This window comes from Magnolia sinica, chromosome 5 (genome assembly GCF_029962835.1).
Source record: "Magnolia sinica isolate HGM2019 chromosome 5, MsV1, whole genome shotgun sequence".
NCBI classification, from domain to species: Eukaryota; Viridiplantae; Streptophyta; class Magnoliopsida; order Magnoliales; family Magnoliaceae; genus Magnolia; species Magnolia sinica.
This window is the reverse complement of record NC_080577.1, coordinates 100,366,217-100,389,470: the sequence shown is the minus strand read 5'-3', so window position 1 is coordinate 100,389,470 and position 23,254 is coordinate 100,366,217. Positions and strand designations below refer to the sequence as shown.

The window sequence follows — 23,254 nt, the reverse complement described above, 5'->3', positions numbered from 1 at the left end:
CAACTTGTATCTTTTAAGATGGAATTTTCTTTTATAGTCATGTGGGTTTTGTCACCCTCTAAGATGATGTCCATGACATTAAAAGAACATAAAACTGCTATGTCAACCGTTCATAATTAGAGAAATGATCAGATACTACTAAGGTCAATATAAGTTACTGTACCTCTTTGCCCGCCAAGGTACGGTGTAGATTGCCTGGTGGGACAGGGTCCTGGTGTCCACTATAATATTTTTGTTTTATCCACGTTGTCCATTTGGTTTTTCATCTCATTTTAGAGCCCTAAAATTAGGCAGATCAAAAACTCAAGTAAACCACACCACATGATATGGTTCATATGGCGGCCCGATGCGCTGTAATATTTATTTGCCATCTAACCCGCTAATAAGGTCACACAGAAGTGAATTAAGGAAAGACAAATTTCAGCTTGATCCAAAACTAGTGAAGTTTTCAACGGTGGACATTTAATACCCATTGTTTCTTGGGGTGTGGTCCACTTGAGCTTTCGATCTGCCTCATTTTTTGGTATGAAAAAATAGATCAACGGTGTGGATAAAAGACGAACATCACGATTGCCCCATAGAGTCATGCCACTAGAGATATCCCTGGTGACCGGGTCACTAAAAAATCCTTGCAGCCAGCATGTCATGTATGTGGCACATCTGAGCCGTGCAAATGATCCATCCCACCTTGGACATCACCTAGCAGGAAGGTGGGACAAACCAACATGTTAGGTATGATTATCATCATTCCATTGATTTCTATGGTGTGGCCCATCTAACGAGTGGATCCACCTGATCTTCATACTAGGTGATCTTCATGATGGGGTTGACCTTTTTCACGGTTCAGATGTCCTGGAATGTGAGATGTTGGCAAGAAGGATAATGAGGATACATGATATGCCATCTATGTGATAATAAGTCCATAGACCTTCCATTAGGAAGACTACAACGCCGTGTGTGGGGCCCGATCCTCTACAAAGCTTCATAGGCTAAGCTTAAACTACAACACCATGTGTGGGGCCCACCATGATGAGAGGTTTGCTAAGGCATAGAGCCCTGACCATCCGTACGCATGCATGCATTGCACTGTCTTGGACCTGTGACATTCAATCTTCACATCAGGTGGGCCACACTGTATAAGTCTTCTAGCCTAAAATAAAGAAATTTTACTCGGGTGTTGTTTGTTTAGTAAATCGTGGCCCACCCAAAGATTGAAAATGGCCTGATCTTCCAGCAGAAGATCTAATTAGTGCGGCGCAGTTAATGAACGGCTCAGATCTCTCGCATGTGTGACATTTGAGAACATGTGCTCCCGTGTGGATGGGCAAGGCTAGGAAAAATCTATTAAATTCATATATGTGGGCATGGTAGAGTGATCCACACCGCTCATCTGTTGGGCCCCATGTGAGTAGATCAGGACCCAAGACAACGCAACTTTCCAAATCTGTGACTTTCAAAGTAACAAATAGACAGTTAACAAGACAAAAGTAGCTGCAGTCCACACCCAACTCACAAAAGACCTGAGATTGATGGCTAGAATCTTCACCTCTGGAGTATTATTTCTAAGGAATGGTCAATCCATAGTGGGTCCCAACCGACCAATGATCTAGATTACTGAAAAACTGAAGACTCCAACACATCAACTGCTGAAAAAATTACATGTGAAAACACAACAAAGTGGGCTAAGGTACCAGTCTCTGTCATCACACCAGATTGAGGATTCTAATGCCAACTGATATGAGCTGTCGCTTTTCAATTGGCCCACCGAAGCATCGAGAATGGATGGCACGGATGTGAACTTTATCTGAGTACGACTCTGATAATTGCACTTTTGGCTAGTGGGTCCTCATTTTCAGAGACTTAAAACTCCTATATCAGATGTGAAACTTGAAATATTTATAGGCAGTAAGTGTGTAATGTGGGACATCTGATACTGTCTTTCTCTTCCTTCATCTCTTTCATGTTTCTTCTCAAACTCTTCCTGTCTTCTAATTCCTCACCATGTTTTCAGAATTTCTGTTTTTTTAGTAGTTGTTATAAGTAGTTACATTTTCTGGTAGGACTCTGCTTCATTTAAAAGCTTGTATGGAAGACCAGCTTCCTGAGATGGCTAGCTACATTCATAAGGAATTGCCAGTGTATTTACGCGGTAAGGGAATGCTCATCGATCCGCCCATGTTGGATGCCCTTGCCGGGTCTGCATTTCATGGTGCAATTCAATCTGACCGGCTGTTTCCCGTCACAGAGCTGGAGCCGGTGGCGGTGAGTGACACTTTCGATAAGGCGGCTGAGCTCAATGGAGCGGTGGTTCATTATCCATTCCTCTCTGTTGAGTCTGGCTTGCAGCCCACTGCAGCTTCCGTCGTGAAACGGAGCTCAATTTCCACTACAGAAGATCTTATTGGATCTTTCACTGAATTTAGCCAGGGCTATGATTTGGAAGGGGTCCAACGTCCCTCGTCGGCTTCTTCGCCTTCCTCTTCTCCACAAACAGTGCCAAACCCAGAAAAATTCACTCTCTGTCTGCAGGAACCGTCGGCACGCATGTCGCAAACGTTCCATGGATCTATTAAGAAAGAAGGCCAGGAATTTCAACAAATGTCATCTCCTGGCCCCAGCAGGGCCTCTGAATTTCAGTTTTTCGATCTTCAAATGTATCAGAGACAGCAAGAAATGGGGCTTGAATGGCTTCAAATTCACCACTTAGTTCCAAATGTGAATGGGCTACATCGTGATTGGCTTGGCACGACGAAGACAGAGTCAATGAAGTACTTTGGAAGGCGATTACAAGAGCATCAAAAGACACCACCACCATCATCCTCATCGCCTAAGCTCTTCCGTGGGGTGAGGCAACGGCATTGGGGTAAATGGGTGGCTGAAATCAGGCTACCGAGGAACAGAACACGCGTGTGGCTGGGGACCTTCGAGACGGCAGAAGAAGCGGCGATCGCATACGATACAGCAGCTTACAAGCTGAGGGGGGAATATGCCCATTTGAATTTCCCACATCTCAAACACCAGTTGAATGGCAATTCTAATTCCAATGGTGGCAGCAATTCTCTTCAATCCAAGAACATCGTTCTGCATTCCGCGACAGCTGCTCTGCTTGAGGCGAAGCTGCAGGCCTTCAATGGGCTGCCATCCAAACCACAGCCTGTTGAAGATCCACCATTGAAGAAACCCAATTCTTCTGAGGACCCAACTGCTATTTCTTGGAATCAAAGATTGCTGAAAAAAGAATGCACGTTCGATCAGATGGATGATACTAATCCTTCAACCAACAAGAAGACACAGGACTTAATATCGGCCGAAACGGATGGTGTTCTGTTGAGCAGAATGCCATCGTTGGACATGGACATGATTTGGGATGCACTTCCAAATTCTGATTCTTGATTCTTTCCTCTTTTTTTCCTCATTTTTCTTGTTAAAATACAATACAGGAATGGATTGGATCAGGAGACTTGGAACCGATTTCAAGTCGGCGATATTGATTGAGCTGGAAGCCATGGTTCATGAGAGCATTCAAGGATTATATGTTCATGATCAGCTCTTTCTTCTTTCTAGCTCTTTTTAGTTTGAATTCTAATATAATTTCTATTCAATTTCCTCATTTCAGTTTTTTTTTGTTATGCCTGGCATTGCCAGATAACTCCCACCAGTTATTATTGATATTCCAGTGGAGAATGAAATGAATAGCTGCTTCATATGTGCCTAACTGCTACAAAATGTGAAATGGACTCTCTCTCTCTCTCTCTCTCTCTCTCTCTCTCTCTGAAAGGGGAGGATCATGGTTAAAAAACTCGGCAACTCGACCCAACCCGTTCGACCCTGAGTCGAGTCATGACTCGCCTTAATCGGGGCGAATGGACTACTAAAAGTCTGGTGGGCCATACCATGGGGAACCCACCCGAGTCTTGGATGGACTAGTTTTTTTAGGATCCATGGTGAAAGTGTGGTGGTGCATTTGATGGACAGAGCAGACCTGATGAAGATTCTCACTGCATTTGATGGATGGAGCAGACCTGATGAAGATTCTCCCACAAATGGTGCTCTGTTAGCGCGAGCGACGCCCGCAGTGAACTAGCCTGCTGGTTAGGTCAGCCCACTCCCCCTCTCTAGGGCACCCCGGTTTTTCACTGGGTCTTGTCAGGGGTTAAAAGGAATTATGATATCAATGCCATTCATCAGGATTTTCATTGGGTCTTGTCAGGGGTTAAAAGGAATTATGAGACCGATCCCATTCATCAGGTGTGCTGCCTCATGTTCATTTTAGAAACACAAAATTTCCAGTAGTAGGCCACACTAGAGAGAAGGGTTAGGATGGGATGCTGGTCATTAGTGGTGTATGAGGCCCACCATGGTTTATATATGCAATATAATCCATCACCCAGATGAAGGTTAGTCACCTTGACAGGGAATTTAGAGGTTTTAAGCATATTTTGCATTGTTTCCTATGGTTAAGGCCCACTTGATTTAGATTAGTATGATGCATGGGTGAAGGCCTAATTTGGAATGGTGCACTGATGGATGATGTGGATCTCATCCACATGAAATGTTCCATCCACATCAGCAAATAGTCATGCAGCCGTATACGCGAGCATTCCAATCCCATATACCGTCCCGTCATTCTTACATTACAATTTCATAGATTTCACCATTGATAGCGGGACTTATCCCGATTATTCAAAGACGTGCTCAATGTTGTTGAGACAATCAAGATACCATATAATGATTAAATCGTTGTGGATTGAACTCATGAATTTTTATTTTTATTCCATAATTCATATGTTAATCTAAGTATCAAATGGGTGGAATTGCCCTCGCATTTGGCTTCCAATGTGGAGTGCAATAGTAGAATTGTTTAGCGTTGTCATCCTTGTCATAGACATTCACCAACGGGATGTGTCCACAAAGATGATTTTTTATTTCTCAAACTTTTGGCCCACATCATTGTTATTACATATCTTAAATTTGTCAGTAACTAGGTTTGTCAATGGCATCGACAAACCACTCAATTCTATCGAAAAGCTGTTGGGAAGCTCGTTTTTTAAAATATAATTTCTTTAGGAGTTTGGCATTTTCTTCAACCTTTGGTGCCAATTCTTCCGTTTAAAGAACAATGATCTCATCCTTGTAATTGAATGTTAAATCCTCATCCATGGGGCAACAACCCCTTTACCTAGCTTTAATGACTTTTGGAGGCAAGAAGAAATTATCAAAAGAATAAAGGAAGAATAGAAGAAAGATTAACCAAATCGAGGCTGCTCTAATTTTAGCTGATATTAAGCTCAATTGGTGGGACCTAAAACATGTCGAGTAAGAAGCAACTATCAACAAAGTGAATCTAATAGAAGACATACCAAAGCATAAGATTATCTTGAATGTTGGGACCCTTAAAGATAAATAAGGGTGTCAGTCCTCTCTCTCTCAAGAGTATGGCAAGTTGGAAAATAAAACATGACCAATGGTTGAACTTCCAATTACAACGCTTTCGAAATAATACTCAGTCACAACATAAATTTAAAAATTATCTAACTAATCAAAAGACACCAAAATACATTCATCATCGAAACACATAAAAATTCTTTAAAAAGACTGAACCTTATTTGGTAGACACATAAAAATGGAGTTATCTCATTTTAGTTAACAATAATTATAATTATGTATATGGATGATTTTTTATATGTATAGTTAAATATATGTGGCTCACTGCAAGCATGTTTGAGTTCTACATACAATTTAAGGGTGGGCAGGAAAGGCCAAGGAACACTTTTGAATAAAAGTTTTCAGTTTTTGAACTGTGGTAGGTAAGCTACTAGGACTATGGGCACAATTTAGTCTTTTTACTATTAAAGAGGGTATTTTAGTCATTTCCAATATTAAACCCAACAAAATCAAGAGAAATGGTTATAACTATAAATCTGGTGAGGCATTTAACATTGCTGGCAAAGGTAAGAGAAGATAAATATAAAAAAGAACACTTAAGAGGTGTTTAAGATTTGAAGAAAATATGACAAATACAGCATCCTTGTGGAGTACTTCATCAATGAGGAAGTCGTTGGTGGAGAGAAACTGTGGAACAGCTAGCACCCTTGTGGAGTACTTCATCGACGAGGAAGTCATTGATGGAGAGAAATTGTGGAATAGCTACAACCCTTGTGGGGTACTTCACCAGGAAAAAGACCTTAGTAATGAAAGCTGCCCTAGAACCTAAAGGTAAGGAAGTTTAACCCAATGTTCGAAATATCGGTACTACATTATATATCGCATCCTTGGGATACAGATACATATCGGTTATCACACGTGATATATCATTTATATTAGGTAATTTATCTTACTTTTTAGGAATCATGGGAAAACATTGGGAAAATGGTTGAATTTTTAATTTTTTAATTTTTAAAAAAAATGAAACTTTATGAATTGTTAAAAAAGACCTTCATACATATTTTTAAATCATAACATCTGAAAAAAGATGTGCATATAATAGGTTTCCTTTGTATAAGGTCTTAAGCTATGCGTTGTCTAACTGAACTAATGCAACTATATTTAAATTAAATGCATACCATTTAGAGTGTATGTGATGATTATTTTATCAAACACTTACAAATACTTCAAATTTAGTTTCAATTGACAGCTTGTTAAAAGGAAATTTCAAAAAAAAAAATAATATTTTATAATTAAAAAATAATTTTTGTTTTTAAAAAATTAACAAGGATTTAACAAATCAGTAGAACAACCCTCATCATGCTTGATTTTATGTTTGGAATACAACATTGCAAGCAATTTAGGAGAAATTAGGGAAATTTTAAAAATTTTCCAATTTTCCAAAAACCGGGCCACCTACATTTAAAGTGTATGCGATGATCATTTAATCAAATACTCCTAAATTCTTTGAAATTAGTCTCAATTGACAGCTAGTTGAACGATTTTATTTTATTTATTTTATAAAAAAACATTGAGAACATGAAGAATCAATGGATATCGAAATCAAAGCTCCCAACTTCATGATTTTTCATGTAAAATATGAAGAACCAATGGATTTGTGGCCATTTGACATTAATTTAATATAATTTCAACAAAAAAGGGATAGAAAATTAAAAATGCTCACTGGATCAAATGTGTGGGATATATCAACACTACATATGTGTTCTGTATCACACAGGGGGGATATAAGATACATCATAGGATATGTTAGCCGATATCATTGCTATTTAAAACATTGGTTTACCCTTTACGTTGCTTGCTATGCTTTCCTCCCCAGCTCATGGAATTATATAGACCCACGCACTCACACAACAGTGAGATTTCACCTCTTGTACATGAGTCTATCACAAGGCAAATGTGCTTGTCTGAGATGAGGCTTATAGTGAAAATCAAAGATTACTCTGAGTACTGAAATGATGTTTTTCAGCCCTTCTACTGCAGGCTTGATCATTGATAGGTGCATGTCAATCAAGGGCCATATCATGATCATAGGAGATTCTTATAATCCTTTATTAAAAGCAATTTGCATGTTGATATATATAAGGATAATGGGTCAACATCATTTAGGATAAGGGGGTGTGAATTATGGAAGCGGATTGGGTCCTTTCCTGCTTGGCTTCTGGTATCGTCTACCATTAAATACTTCTTAATGACCATAGAAGTTTTGGATCAAGCTGACTTTTTGTGTTTTCATTCATCTAGTGACATCATGAATAGGTTGGATTGCAAATAACATCACAGTTAGCCCTTGGAAGGTTTCAATGGTGCGTGTCATTATCACCGATGCTTCCTGTGGTGTGTTCCACTTGAGTCTTGGATCTGCCTCACTTTTGGGGTCATACCCTAAAAATGATACGAAAAAAGAAAAAGAAAAGGAACAGTGTGGATAAAATCCATACATCACGTTGGCCCCATAAAGCCCCTGCTTAGCTAGACAGATTTCTATCCAAGCGTGGTCGCTCCCCACACTAGGGTCATCCTAATATAAAACTATTGCAACCCCCACAGTTTCCAATGGTGGGTGTTCAATCATGTTGTTTGGTGTGTTGTGGCCCACATGAGTTTTAAATCTGCCTTAATTTTAGACTCATGACTTATTGTTGTCTTGCAAAACTGATGGACAAAGCAGATTAGACACGGACATCTTTGTAGGCCTCACACATCTTCTAACCACAAGAACTTTCTATGCTGGGGGCAGATGCAATCCATGTCCAAACCAATGAGTGGTCCAAATTCTAACTAAAAAAAATAAGATCATTTGGTTACTATTATTTTCACATTAAATATTTACTTTAATATCTATCAATATTATTAGGTAAGCATTTTTGGATGACGTGGAATTTTGTAAAAGAATGCTTTAGGTATCATTTAATAGTCAACCAACATTTTTAAGATAGTGATGCATTACCTATAATTCACATGAGTCTATCTAATCTGGTTTAGAGAGGAGCATTCCATATGGCTCAATTGATGGAAACAACAACCTGGTCGAAAATGCTAGCACATGACTAGTACATTATTTCTCTTTCCAATCTATACCAACAACAGCCATAGCAATGACAGTGTCATCTGTAGTTGGATGGGTCCAACTAGATGGACGGTATAGAATCACCAACCATAGGACTGAAATGGACCCCATGGTGGGTCCCTGACTGTGGGGGCCCACCATGATGTATATGTTTTACATTCTCATGATGTCCATCCATTTGGACAACTCATCCTACGGTGTGATCCAAAAAATGAAGCAGATCCAAATATAGTAAAAAGTGATGATTGAATAACCATGGTTAAAAACTTCTTGAGTGCCACCAAAATGTTATTGGCCATCCAATCTATAGACGAAGTTACAAAAATTTAGATGAAGTTTTTAATGGTTAACTACCAATGGGTTCACCTGAGATTTTAATATGCTTCATTTCATTTTCGGGACATGCCGTAAGATGATCCGTCAAAATGGATGGACAGGCACATACATATGGTGGGCTCCACAGCCAGGGATCCACCGTATCTGTACCTGACTGGAACCCTATTTTTTTTTTTCTTTTTTCTTTTTTAAAGTAGAAAATTATGTATTTTTATTTGATGCCTATGATAAGCAAAAAGAACAAGATACAAAACATAGGTTTTTTTTTTTTTTTTTTAATTTTAAAATTTTCTTTTTTTAAAATCAAGTTTCATTTAATCAGTGTAACAGCAATTTACAATCGGCCTTCTCCGGGGAAAAAGGATCTAGAGAACGCCTATCATCACATAGACTGAAAATATAAAGCTGAGAAAAACTAAGCGTTCCTGATCGCCCTGAGACCCTGCAACGCCTGTTTTATGCGGGAATGGAACACTAACATGTATTGTATCCCTTGGGTCCTTGCTCCTGCACCGGTGTCAGACTCTCGGAAGTTTCAACACCTGGTCAAGGGTTCGAGTACCCATAGGTGGTGAAATCCCACTATGGCGTGATTGTGTGGCGGTGTGCATGCGTGTGTTAAAAATAAAATAAAATAAAAAATAAGTGTATTGCCTGCCCACCATGTTGCATGTATATGAAAAATCCACTTCGTATATTAGGTTATATCCTTGATAGTAGGCGTCCGATTCCGAACTTCACGTATGCAACATGGTGTGTTTTCCATGCTAAGTAAAACGGGCGTTGTAGGCTATTCTTTTCACCAACCATTTGAGAGGCTGGTTGCGACTGCACGCCTGGACGGACTGGTCGAGGAGGGAGCGGATTAGGTGAGGGCGTGGATTGGGTACTACCCCACCTGTATCTAACTAGAGATGGACGGTCCTGTCAGGGACTTTGTAGGGGCACATCTTAATCTATATGTTTAATCCATGCTGTTCATCCATTTTGAAAAATCATTTTAGGCATGATCCCAAAAAGGGTAAGGAAAATTAAAGGCTTAAGAGGAACATGCTACAGGAAGCAGTGGGGATTGAAAGCCTACAATTGAAAACTTTTTACGACACAGAAGTTCTAGATCGAGCTGATATTTATGATTTCCCTTTATATGAGTCTATGTAACCTTATGAACAGGTTGGATGGAAAATAAGCATCACGTTGGCCATTAGTAAGATTTCAACGGTAGGAATTCAATCTCCATTGCTTCCTTTCGTGTGGTTCATTTCAGCTTCGATCTGCCTCTTTTTCGAGCTTGTCCCCTAAAATGATATTTCAAAATAGATGGACAGCGTGGATAAAATATATACATCTTTGTGGGACTCACGTAACCCTGACGTGACCGTCTGTCTCTACGTCACGGTTGTACCCAATCCTCATTCATCAGGTGAAATCGGGATCCATCGAGGTGGATGGGATCCTCACTGTGGGCCCATTGTGATGTATGTGACTACATCTACACCGTCCATCCGTATTAAAAGATTATTTTAGAGCATTATCTAAATAATGAAGCAGCTCCAAATCCCATATGGACCATGGTACAAGAAACAATATTGATTAACCATTAAAAACTTCTTGTGGGCCACGAAAGCTTTAGATCAAGATAATATTTGTGTGGTCTCTTCATCTAGGTGTTTGTGACCTTATCAACAGGTTGGATGTATTGCAATCTATAAAGTTTTTAATAGTGGATATTCAGTCACAACTGTTTGTTGTGGTGTGGTCCACCTAATATTTGAATCAGCTTCATTTTTAGAATCAACCCCTGAAATTATCTTTCAAAATAGTTGGACGGTGTGGTTTTAAGACACATACATCACTGTGAGGCCCACAGTAAGGGTCCCACCCACAGTAAGGCAGGCGCTCTGTGCGGCAACCGTGATGTATGGGTTTTATCTACGCCGTCCATCCATTTTCTTATATCATTTTAGGATATATACCAAAAAAACGAAGCAGCTCCAAACTCAGGTGGACCACAAGTGGGTATTGAATCTCTACCATTAAAAACTTGTTCAGAGCCACAGAAAATTTGATCGAGCTGATATTTTCGTTTTCCCTTCATCCACCCATATGCGACCGTGCATATCCAGAAGATCTCAACCGAGTACGTCATTGTCACCGCTGCTTCCTGTTGTGTGGTCCACCTGAGCCTTGTATATAAATGGACGGCGTGGATAAAAGCCATGCATCACGGTGGACTCTACAGAACACTTGTCTGTACCGAGTCTGTCCACGCCGGAGCAGGACGCAATTCGCTTCCGACAATAAAAGAGAAACAATGACTGAGAGAGAGAGAGAGAGACAGAGAGAAATGACATACAGAAGGTGGGCCCCGTCCAAAAGAGAAGATAGAAGTGGGACCCACCAAGATAGTAACCTTGAAGCAGAGGACAGCCCCTGAAAAGGGAAGGGAAGAAAATAGAAAACCATTCACCAAGATAGTAACCTTGAAGCAGAAGACAGCCCCTGAAAAGGGAAGGGAAGAAAATAGAAAACCATTCACCAAAATCCTCAAGTTGTAATGGCTACTACCAAGGTCTATGTAATGTAAGTAAAAAAAAAAAAAAAATCTTCTTTTCTTTTGTCTTCATTTTTTCTTCTTTATTCATTTTCTTTGGATATATGAATGCATGGATGCATGTATGGTAACTGGGAGAATTGATGTTGGTGTTTTTGTTGTTGTATGGTATGAAGCTACTACTCGTTGCATGGGCATGTAGTGAGGATGGCAAGGGAAATATTGAAAGGAGCCAGCTCTGTTCCAGGCGTTGAAGCTACCCTCTGGCAGGTTATCTATCTTTTCTCTCTTTTGGTGTGTTTGGGTGAATTATCCCTATTGAATTCCATTTCTTGATAGAATGCAGATCATCGGCATCGTTTGTTGAATTGGCTTATTCTACAACTATTGCACTTTAGGGACCACTGTCATGTTTTCATGGCATCCAACCTGTAAAGAAGAGTCACCTTTCCATTTAATTGGGACTACATAAAAATCAGGCAGATACAACCATCAAGTCTTCCACGATGCGAAACAGGGTTTTTTGGGTTTTTGTCTATTGTTTTTTATGGTGTGGCTGAAAGTCTGTGTGGAAGAGTTGAGCCCTCAAGATCTGAGGGTCTACACGGTATGGGACCTCCACAAAGCCAAGGATGAATGGTCCAGATCTAGCGGTCCACCTAACCACTACTAGAGCAGATGGGTCTAATCACCCCTCTGATTCTACGGTATAGATGGCCTCGGATTATGATTTATTGCTTAGATTGTTCAAAGGACAAGCTAGATGGACAAATATTAATCTCTCAATTTCCTCTTTTTACTCTCGTTGTTGCTTCATGATCAATTCACAAGAGAACCTCTTCCCAGGGAAGGATGCGGAGTTTGGATGAGACCATAAATTATAAGTTGAATTTGTAATTCAACTTCAAACTAAAGAGAGAAAAATGATCAATGAAAAGAGGCTAAACCACATTGGACCCACCCACTAGTGATTGACCACCAGTGGGCCCCACTGGCCTATGTCCAACAGTGGCCCACCATGTTGTTTTTATGTGATCCATATTGTGCATCAAGTGAAGGCAATCATTATGTTGGGATTCCGAAAAGAAAATCAGGCCTATAAAACCATTAAGTGGATCACACCATAGGAAATAATTGATAGCTATCCAAAACCTCCAAATTCACATGGTGGACCGAGCTATGGTTTGATTGGTCTGATTTTGGGGTGTCCCACTTTCATGGTTTGGTGACCCTTTTGGATAGTTTAGATGCAATACATGCACCACAATGACTCCACCTACAACAGTTGTAGAATAAGCTTTTTTACAAACATTGCAAAGATCCGGCCTCTTGTTATTTGGAGCAAGAGGTATGATACAATCCTCGGCCCAATGGTTGTACGGTACTTCAGTTCATGTAAGTGGGTCCCATGATTCAGAGAACCAAACCCATTATATTGTGGTCGAATGTGGAGGGCCTATGGCAGCCAAACAAATAGATAGTTAACAATTAAAATACAGCAACAATTCACTTTTAACCAAGAAAAGGCCACATATTCTATATCCAGAATCTTCAAATCTGGTAGACTTTTGGTACGTGGGCCATCAAGGGCAAGGCCTATCACATCAATAGCTTGGATCAACGTACCATGGGCCCCAATTCTACAAACTGAAAGCCCCTACTCTAGAAAATCATAGATAACTAACAGGTAGTTGGTATATGGCTTAGATGATGATTAACAATGCTATGCCTAAGAGTTTCTATTTTAAACAATTGTATTTTTGGTTTGGAAAAGTGGGGTGTTTGGTTCAGTGACCAAAACCATTGATAATGTGGACCCCATCATTCATGTTCCATTTACCATATTTTGTTGGTTGAATGTTAGATATTGTCATATTTTCTTTCTTAACCATCTATTTGTTGGCCACTAGTAAAAATGTTGGGATTTTCACATCTAGGAAATCTTTGGTACATAAGCCATCCAAAATGGGGTCAAGCATACCGATAATCTGGATAACTAAACCATTTGGCATAATTCTATAAGCTCGAAACCCTAACATTCCCTAAAACTTGTGCGGCCAATCATTGTATAATACCAGATGAAAGTTTGTACATTGGGCTAAGGTTTTCGTTTATACAAGTGAGATCCTTGTTTTAGTGATCCAAACCAGGTTTGACGTTATAGGCCTTAATGTTGATGGCCAAGGCACCAATGTTCTCCCTGTTGGGAAATTGTTAGCCCTTCAATTGGTGGCTAGATAATAGATTGTTAAAAAAAAAAAAAAAAACCAATGATCCCAGTATGACTAAGAAAAGCATGTATGACTATAAGATCTTCTGAACCTAGAAAGCTCCGTTGATTAGTGAACCATGATGGATTTCACTTGTACAAACCCATAAACAGGGTGTAGTGTGCTGACACATAAGATGGCAATGATGTAGGACAAAGTCAAGGACAATCTCATGAAAAGCCAAGATCAAAAGAAATTAGTTTAGAAAGTTTAATCTAAGGTCTAGCACACAGCATAGCTTATGACGGCCATAACCTTGTGTCTGGTTATCCTTTTCGCACATATAATATGTTGTTGGAAAGCTATCAACGAGCTCTACATCCCAACCAATGTTAAAGGCAATTTCCCCAAACGGTTTAATAAAATTCAATCAATTTAATGTTTTTTAGTCAAATCTTAGTTTTTAGTTAAAATTTACTATGTTTAATAAGTTATGGGTTTTGCTATTTTTAGTTCTTTAAAAGGGTGATGATGCTTCTGAATGTCTGCCTCCTATGCTTGAAGGACGAGGAATCAGTGGACCACATTTTTAGCCACTGCCCCTTTGCTAAGGATGTGTGGGATGGTGTCCTTTCTGCATTTGGTCTTCCATGGGTGATACTGAGCTCACTAAAGGAGGGGGATTGTCTTAATTGACGGATGGCCCTACTGGCGGTCTTTTGGTCTAGATGGCTGGAAAAAAACAATAGATGTTTTAGGAACAATAGTGAAACTCTGCCCTCCATCATTAGGAAGGTTCATTTGCTGAATGGGGAATCCTTCAAAAAAAATGTTGATTGGGGATTGGACTCCTAGCCCTTTGGGGGGTGGGAGGGTGCCTTTTGTATTTTTCTTTGGTTTGTTTTTTCTGCTCTGTTGTCTTTGCCCCACCTCACCCCATCAGTTGCATCCCCCTTGTTTAGCTGTGGTCCTAAAAATCAGGCTGCTTTAACAAATAGGCCACCATATAAAGTTATACCTAAACACTTCTAAATTCACCTGGTACGGCCCACTTGAGTTTTGCAATACTGTGATTTTGGGGTGAAATTTTCAACCTAGTGAGACAGATAAGATGAATGGATGATGGCATGTAAACACCAAGTGGGCCCTACACAAAACTAATGGTGGGAGTCCCAACCCAACTTTTTCCCAAGGTTTGGCCCTCCTAAGATATGGATGGTAATGATCTTTTGGTTCTGAGGTGAACAGAGGCAGCGTGCCTGATGGACAGGGTGAATCTCATGAAAGTTACACCCATGTTTCTCTTGGTGCATGAGGTGCTTAGGGTGGCTTAATAGTTATTGTATAATGAATATAAAAGAGCTGACTATTCTGGGGTGCATGGCATGTTGGTAAAGACCTCTACTTGGAAAGTCCAGCTTGTGAGTTCTAAAGTCAATCTCTCTCCTTTTCATTAAAAAGAAAAAAGAAAAAAGAAAAGAAAAAAAAAAACCTGAGTAGGCAAGTAACTCAGCTTGAGTCACTGGCACTGCACATTCACTGAATTTTTTAACTAATTCTATATTGTCCATGTTATGTGTACTATTATCTCCTCACGGACAACCTCATAGACCAAAATCATGGTGTTTGGAGAATCTAATCATCTAAAGAAGGTGTACAAAACTGAAAGGCATAGTTAGAACTTTTGTACAACATATTTCTTACTTGGTCAGGATCGTCTGCTGGTTGTAATTTTTGGTCTATGGTCCATTTATGGAGGCCTCTAATGGATGAACAGTTTGGATCATCATACACATGTACGGATTGTCTATACATTCTAATTTTTGGTGCATGGTCCATTTATGGAGGCCTCTAAATGAATGAACAATTTAGATAGTCATACATATGTAATGTGTATGGCATTGGGTAGAGGGTGCATGGAAAAAGGAAGAACACCATATTCGTCTCAAGAATAGCTCTTGAATCCACAAGGCGACAATCTCTAAAAGGAGAAATAATTGATATCATTTAATAAAAAGTGTCGTGTTCAATGTACTTGATGGCCTTATATAAGTAAAATAGGCCCTAGACTCCTACTCCAACCGAACTAGACAAATCTCCTGAAATGGTAAGTTTCCTGAAATAGTACACTTACTAAAATAGTAAAAGACATCTAATTCTGCCCAAACTCCTAAACAAATTTTTTTAGATGACCAAAACAAAATCCTCTGGACCACAACTGGATTCTTAAAAACCCTAAAAATAGCAAACATAACTTACTAAAACTAGTAAGTTTTGACTTAAGTCACAGATTTGACCATGAAAAGATTGAATTTTGCAAAGCCGTTCAGGGGCCAATGGATCTCGGTTGATTGGCTAGGATGTAGAGCTTGTTGATAGCTTTCCAATGACATAATATACATGCGAAACGAAACTATAGTGTGCATTTAGGCCGTTTTTGTTCTAGATCAAGATTTCTGGCCCGATTTCATTCGATCCTGGCTGTCCAAGAAGTTGTGCGCCACCTGTTCTACATCAAGCATAAACCTAGTTGGAATTATTCTCCTCCTTGTATTATATCTCATTCATAGTACCTCAAAAGTGCAAATAGCAAACTGTTCTTACCTTCCCCACCATTCATATTGACATAAAGTTCGAAATTCTGTTTACATTGCTTTCAAGTTGGATAAGTAACTGTAATCTGAGAGCTACTTCCTCACACATGCAAGAAAATAATAATTATTTTCAGTCATTTCATATTTATAGCACTGACTGTATGTTCACAATTCAGTTCACTTGTGTATCCAAATACAACCTTAACCCCTTCCCATATTGGTGGTGGGTGGTAACAGGTACCTGAGACGCTTCCAGAACGAGTACTGGAAAAGATGAAGGCCCCTCCCAAGGAGGAGGATGTGGCCGTGATCAGGCCAGAACAGCTTGTTGAGGCCGATGGTTTCATCTTTGGTTTCCCTTCTCGATTTGGCATGATGGCAGCCCAGTTCTTGGCCTTCTTTGATAGCACCCACGAGCTGTGGGCATCACAGCAGCTTGCTGGTAAACCGGCGGGTGTCTTCTGGAGCACCGGCTTTCACGGCGGAGGCCAAGAAAACACAGCGTAAGTAGCCCTCTTTTCTACTTACAAAAGAAAGCCTCCATGTTTGCTAGTTTCATGCAACATTTTCTTTATTCAACTCGTGCAGGCAAACATGGTTTCGATCTTGAATTCAATTATTGTTGAACACTAATAATATCTGAATGAGGTTGGCTCCTTTTTTCCCTCTTTAAATTCCATTCCTTGCTCCTCCCATGACAGGACTCATGTGACTGCATGAATGGATGATTGGAACATCCAGATGGTGGTCCTATAATTGATGGGGATCTGTTGGTTGAACAATGCTATCAGTTTGATGGTCTGCATTCAAAGAGATGGCTCAAATCAATAGCGTAAAATGTTTATATTTTGACACACGTAAATGGTCTGTTGTATGCATGGCATGCATTCACCTCAATCAAAACTGAAGTGGCTCCCATTTTATTTTATTTTTTATTATATATATATATATATATATATATATATATATATATATATATATATTGTGGGCATAGCCCCAAAATCAGATTGATTGGAAGATTCTAACCTCCGATTAATGGATATTTGTTTGTTGAATTTGGCCTGTCAACTTCTTTTTCATTCTTACTATCCATTGGATGAGCATCAAAAGTGCAGTTAGGATCATCTGTTTACTGTAACCTTTAGATATGGCCGAAACACAACAGTGTCCAAATTTTGGATGATTTGGGTTGAGGTTAATGTATCTGGTGTATATTGGTTGCTTAGATGTATATGGATAGTCCTAATCTACCAGTGTATCTAACAATGCCTCTGGAAATAAAAATTGTTAGCCATCCACATTCAATGTGGAAAATAAGAGCAGTTAGGAATGCCCCATTGGCATGGCTCACTAGATGAATGTTCTTGATCATCTAATCATGCAACCATGTGGGGCCATCATGAATTGGCTAATGATGATGGACATCAATAACCACCTTATCTACTTAAAACCTCGTCTGTTTGAAATATTATTATGAAGAGAAATTTCATAAGTTTCCTTGCACCCCTCTGTGATTTCCAATGTGGAGGGCTTATCTAGGAAGTATCTGAAAATGCGAATTTTCAAAATCATTTTTGGAATGCATGCTAAGATTCCTGGAATCTGCTTTAAGGTTGGGTAGATATAATAGAAGCCATTCTAGCTTGATACTTGAATGGGAGAGGAACCCCTTGCTTTGGAGTTAACAAGGCTCTTTAGATTGGCTAGATAAAGTTAAATTGATTCTTGATTCCCGCAAGAAGTTGGGAGGAAAAGCAGTATGGAACATTTTAGGAAAAATCTCCGAGATGAGTTTACAAAGATAATGGGGATTTGAAAGAAGTGTTCATACATAAATCCAGAGAAAAACCAGATTGTAGAAATGAGTTCCAAATGACAAATTTTCTGCTAGATCATTCTTGAAAGCCTAGAGTTTGAATGAAGAGTTGCCACTTTGTGGCTTGGTTTGGGTTTTTTTTTGGTTCCTCCTAAGGTTAAGACTATTGCATGGATGGTCATGGCCGATAAGGTCCTTACCTCGGACCACCTCAAAAGCAGACATATAGTTGCACAAAGTGTGAAGTGAAGCAGCGACAGGTTTGAGTGCGGAAGCAAGGTAGCATTCTCACAATCTAAAATGGTATAAATAGGTAGGAAGCAGGAGTGGGACCGAGAGTCCGGAGTGCGATTCAAAGTGAGTGTCACCCAGGGTTCGAAGTATCGGTATCGCTACAATTTTCGTTGGCCAGGGATACGGAAACAATATTGATATCGCCGATAATATCGCTGATAACCAGAAATGCAGGGAAACACGGGGAAACCAGTGGAATTTTCAGTGAAACTTCAGGAGATGTTAAAATGTACATATTTCCATATTTAGAAATAAAAAAATTGCAAAAACGAATGCATACATAACAAGTGTCCATTTAATGGGGCCTTAAAAGCATGTGTTGTTGTAGGACATCAGTCCAACCATCTCATCCGGCCTCTCAACCATCCAACCTTCCATCCAAACATCCATCGGTATTGCAAAATATCAACAACACATGATATTTCACCAAGAAATCATCAACAATTGGAAAGGAAACGAAAGATTGTGGTTTGGCACCTAGTTGGAAGGATCCTGTAACTAAGAGTAGACAACATAGGCTTCAAAGCTTATGTTTCATGTGAAAAAAAAGGAAGACATAGTTTGTCATTTCTTTATTCATCTGGAACAAATATCTATCTACATTTGGAATGGTTTGGGTGCTCCAAAAGAAGTTGGGGGTGAGATCTTCAAGATTTGGGGATTGGGGCTGTTTAAGGTCAAAGGAAGAACCATGTGGTGAATGGTTCCATACATATTAGCTGGGAGATATGGAAAGAAAGGAATATATTGAATGATGCCAATATTAATACACTAAAGATTGTGGAAAGGATAAGAATAGCATCATTAAATGGGTGCTTATTATTATTATTTTTGAGTGATAAGAACAAATTTTATTAAAAGAAGAGGCCAAAGCCAGAATATACAACTATACAACCCCCAAGAGCTGTTATAGCTCCGCCCAAATGGTTGGAAACATATTGTGACTGATATGTCATGGTTAAAAGTCATACTAGGGGCGATCTTCTAGCATTTCTATATCATCATCATAACCTTGTTCTTGCTATTTGGGGTTGTCTTTTTGAATCCTATTTTGTTAATCATCAAACTCCGAAAAGGAATCTCATGATTTGCTGGCAGCGTACCATACACCTAACCTGCTTCTTTACCCATGCGTGGGACCAGCTGTTGCATCTCTAGCATCTGTCATCTAGGATGTTTTTCTTTAGTGTTGGAAATCTGTGGTTTATGAAGAGTGTTGAAGTTGTTCAAACTAGCAGAACGAAGAACATTAAGGTCCTTCCAAACATTTTACTATATTGGATGAAATCCACATGCTGCGACATGAATGGCTTGCCTCCGCAATATGTAGGAAGACTCTCCTGTAAATTATTTCATCCTTCCAAATCAGGCAAACATCTCCTCTGATTCTAAGTTGTGACCCTCCACATCATCGGCACTATGCTACATTCGGTTAGAACACGAGAGATCTATTATGTACATGCAACTGCCTGTACCCATAGTGTTTTCGTGCAATTTGTGAACCCTGTGACTGGGAGTTTGAGAATATCTTGGGCCGTGTTTGGTAGACACCTAAAAATGACTGCATCGCATTTTTAGTTAAGATTAATACATAATGAGTTTGTATTAACGGTAATTATGTGTTAGAGATCGAGATCCCTAATACATAGTTACTCTTAACTAAAATCAGATGAACTCAATTTTAGGTGTCTGCCAAACCGGACCAAAAGGCTTTGAATTTCACTGGATAATATGGCTCACTCCCTATCGCTCCTTACTCGGGTTTATGACTCTAGCGTCTCTATTTGTTGCAGGTTAACGGCTATAACCCAACTTGCACATCATGGTATCATGTTTGTGCCTCTTGGATACACCTTTGGGAGTGGCATGTTTGAGATCAATGAGGTGAAGGGTGGCTCTTCATATGGAGCGGGCACTTATGCGGGAGATGGAAGGCGTGAACCGACAGAATTGGAGCTTCAACAGGCATTTTACCAAGGGAAGTATGTTGCCGGAATAGCTAAGAAGCTCAAAGTTCAACCTCAGTGAATACCAATCATGTGTAACATTCTATCTGTTCTTATGCGCAAGCTACTTCATTTTATAGAATGAATTTGTTGAATACACTGACAATGTAAGGTCATTTAACAATGAAATATAATGAGTTCAAAGTACATTACACTTAGTTCCGAGCAATTGATACGTTTATGCTATGCAAGTAGCAAGTACAAGGGTGCTTCCATGGAAGAAACTGCTAATGGGACTCAGAGGATCTGCATGAGTAACTTTGCAAGAAAGCTGAAGTAAATCTCTTCCAGACCAAGAATCTGATGATTTGCATGCTGATCATGCATCGAACGTGGTCGTAAGATCAATGAAGAGCTAACAGAAGTTGTTTAGGAATGGGTACATCTCACAAAGGTCCATGATAATCACTTTTGGAAAGCAAAAATTCTGCACCTGTACTTCAAAAATGTCTTTTTGACTAACAATGGATTATTTGAAGGTCTCTTCAAGATATGCAGTAGTTGTATATGTATGATTTCCAAGATTAGATTAATTAAGTCCTCAAAACACGACTTCAAATTAGTGCTGAAAGTAGTGAATTTTGCAATTTAGGGAAATTTACGGTTTCCTTAATCATTAGTTACTGGGATGGTCTCCGGCTCATTAGATAGCTGGTAGACTGTAGTGTGTGAGTGATCCATGGTTCAATCCTTGGTAGTGTTACCTTTCAATTAATAAATAAATTACTAACTAGGATGGGACTAGGGTTGCAAATGGGGTTGGGTCAACCCAATGGGTCATTGGACTTGACCTAACAATTAGTCAACCTGGGTCCAAAATTTAGACCCATGAGAGGGTTTGGGTCCTGAAGTTCGACCTGAATTCCTAAATGGGTTGGGTCTACATCCTCTCAAGATCAACCCAACCTAACCCAAGCTTGAACCCCACTAAAATGGATCCAGACTCGAGAAAATTGTAGTTAATTAAACATATGGGTTCTTATCCTTCTTGGTTATACAAATTTAGAAGCGGAAGTTTTAACCACCATCTTTCTGGGTTCAAATTTAAGAGGCAAAGCTTTAAACACCATCTTTTTGGGTTCAAACCATAGCTCTTCAACAATGATGCCATCGTTCAAGAACGTCGCTTGCATCATAGAATTTCCAACCACCATTTTGGGTTAGTAGGAGAGTGTGTTGACTTTTGGTGCATTTCGTGTGCCCATAATCTCTTTTCTTTTATAAATCAAATATTGTTCTTCCTGTTAAGCTTTGCACTATTGCAATTTGCATATTTAGGGCTTTTGTGGTTTGTCCTGCATGAGATCTTTTTGTTAATTAAAGGCCTATTTGGAATTCGTGGAAATTAAAAACAGAAAATGAAGATTTCTTAAAAGTGATATTTTCAAGAAATTAGTTACAAATGAAATAGAATCTCCATTAGGGCATGTTTGTTTCACCAATTACTTAGTAAAGGAAGCAAGTAATGATTACAAATTACTTTATCTATCTAGTGACATTAGTAGCATTTAACTGCAATGATAACATTGTCATTTTATTTAGGTAAAATTATAAAGATGAAAATTTTATAATGTAAAATTGTAATGATTATAAATTCTTATTCAGATAAAATTATAGAAATAAAAATTTTATAATGTAAAATCGTGCGAAATGATAACGATGATTTTTATTTTTTTTTGGATTAGTACATATCCCACTTGGGGATCAATACTGACACCTCAGCGTTGAAATTATGGTATCTGCACTCAGTCTACCACTTGAGCTATGGATCAGGTGTGAAATGGTAAAGATGGTTTATTTATATTACGTTACCATAGAAATCAGTGAAACAAATAAGCCCTTATTTGTTTTCAAAATAAAAAATAAAAAAATTCATGGAAATTGGTCTTAGTTTCCATTTCTCTGGATTGGCTAACAAATTTTTATAGAAAATATAAATTACATGGTAGATTGTTGCGCAAACAGCATTCATGATGTTTTGATGCATGGTGATCATTTTCTATTGGTATGCTGGCCCATTTTGATCCATGGCCATCTTACAGTTATGCATTGACATGCATGTCCCACAATCGCACACATTTTTTTTTTTCGCTAAAATAGCATGTGTCTAGTGCATGTTGTTTCCAGATACACTTTGAGGGTGAGCTACTGTTCAGGTTTACATACAAGTGTGGCCACTTGTTCAGTCCAGTGTCTTGACTACTGGATCAGATCATCCAGAAGGTGGGCCCACCTGATGTACAACTCATATTCCTACACGTGTTAGGTTGCCACATGGGAGTAACTTTCATGAGATCCACCCCGTCCATCTGGTACACTGCCTCATTTTAACCAATGAACCCAAAAACCATGGTAATTCAAAACTCAGGTAGGCCACACCATAAGGGCATATGAATGGGACACACCATCAGTTTTGTGAAGAGTCCCCTGGTATGTATATATGCCATCTGATCCCTTCTCTGATGTGCCTCGCGAGGATGAAAGAATTACCAAAGAGTCATAATATTTGAAAACTCAAGTGGGCCATACCACTCAACCTTTCAAACAAAAGTGGCCATACCACGTGAATTTATAGGTTTTAGGGATAATTCTTTTGGGTTGGCCCACATGAATGTTGAACCAGCCTGATTTTTGGGATATAGGCCAAGCAAGGGATCTTGTACCTGATGGACGGCATAGATTGATTGATTGATTGATTTTTTTTTTTTTTTTTAAAATTAAAAAAAAAAAAAACAAAGGGGTCCACCTTGTTGCGTATGTAAAATCCACCCTGTCCATCAAGTGGGGACCATTATCTGGTCCATACATACAGAAGATAAGTGCCGTATGGCCCACCTGTGTTGTGTATTAGGCTAATTTTTTGTATTTAATTTTCATATTGATGAGATACACTTGATTAACGGGTTTGATGAAAGATACACACCATGATGGC

The 23,254-nt window shown here is 39.2% G+C and overlaps 2 protein-coding genes across 2 annotated transcripts; both read left to right on the top strand.

Annotated features, from left to right (window-relative positions):
* The first annotated feature begins 1,602 nt into the window (after window positions 1-1,602).
* On the top strand, window positions 1,603-3,704 carry LOC131247406 (ethylene-responsive transcription factor ERF062). The gene has a single exon (XM_058247710.1). The coding sequence runs from the start codon at window positions 2,086-2,088 to the stop codon at window positions 3,391-3,393; it is 1,308 nt and encodes a 435-aa protein (XP_058103693.1). The 5' UTR covers window positions 1,603-2,085; the 3' UTR covers window positions 3,394-3,704.
* A 7,611-nt stretch (window positions 3,705-11,315) lies between these two features.
* On the top strand, window positions 11,316-20,480 carry LOC131246436 (probable NAD(P)H dehydrogenase (quinone) FQR1-like 3). Its single transcript, XM_058246563.1, has 4 exons — window positions 11,316-11,431; window positions 11,579-11,672; window positions 16,444-16,709; window positions 20,110-20,480. Exons 1-4 carry the CDS (start codon window positions 11,406-11,408, stop codon window positions 20,342-20,344), a joined length of 621 nt encoding a protein of 206 aa, XP_058102546.1. The 5' UTR covers window positions 11,316-11,405; the 3' UTR covers window positions 20,345-20,480.
* Window positions 20,481-23,254: the final 2,774 nt, after the last annotated feature.

Coding starts and splice junctions, on each gene's coding strand:
- LOC131247406 (XM_058247710.1), top strand. CDS start 2,086: ATGGAAGACCAGCTTCCTGAGATGGCTAGCTACATTCATAAGGAATTG.
- LOC131246436 (XM_058246563.1), top strand. CDS start 11,406: ATGGCTACTACCAAGGTCTATGTAAT. Junction 11,432..11,578: donor ACTACCAAGGTCTATGTAAT/GTAAGTAAAAAA, acceptor TATGGTATGAAG/CTACTACTCGTTGCATGGGC. Junction 11,673..16,443: donor TTGAAGCTACCCTCTGGCAG/GTTATCTATCTT, acceptor GGGTGGTAACAG/GTACCTGAGACGCTTCCAGA.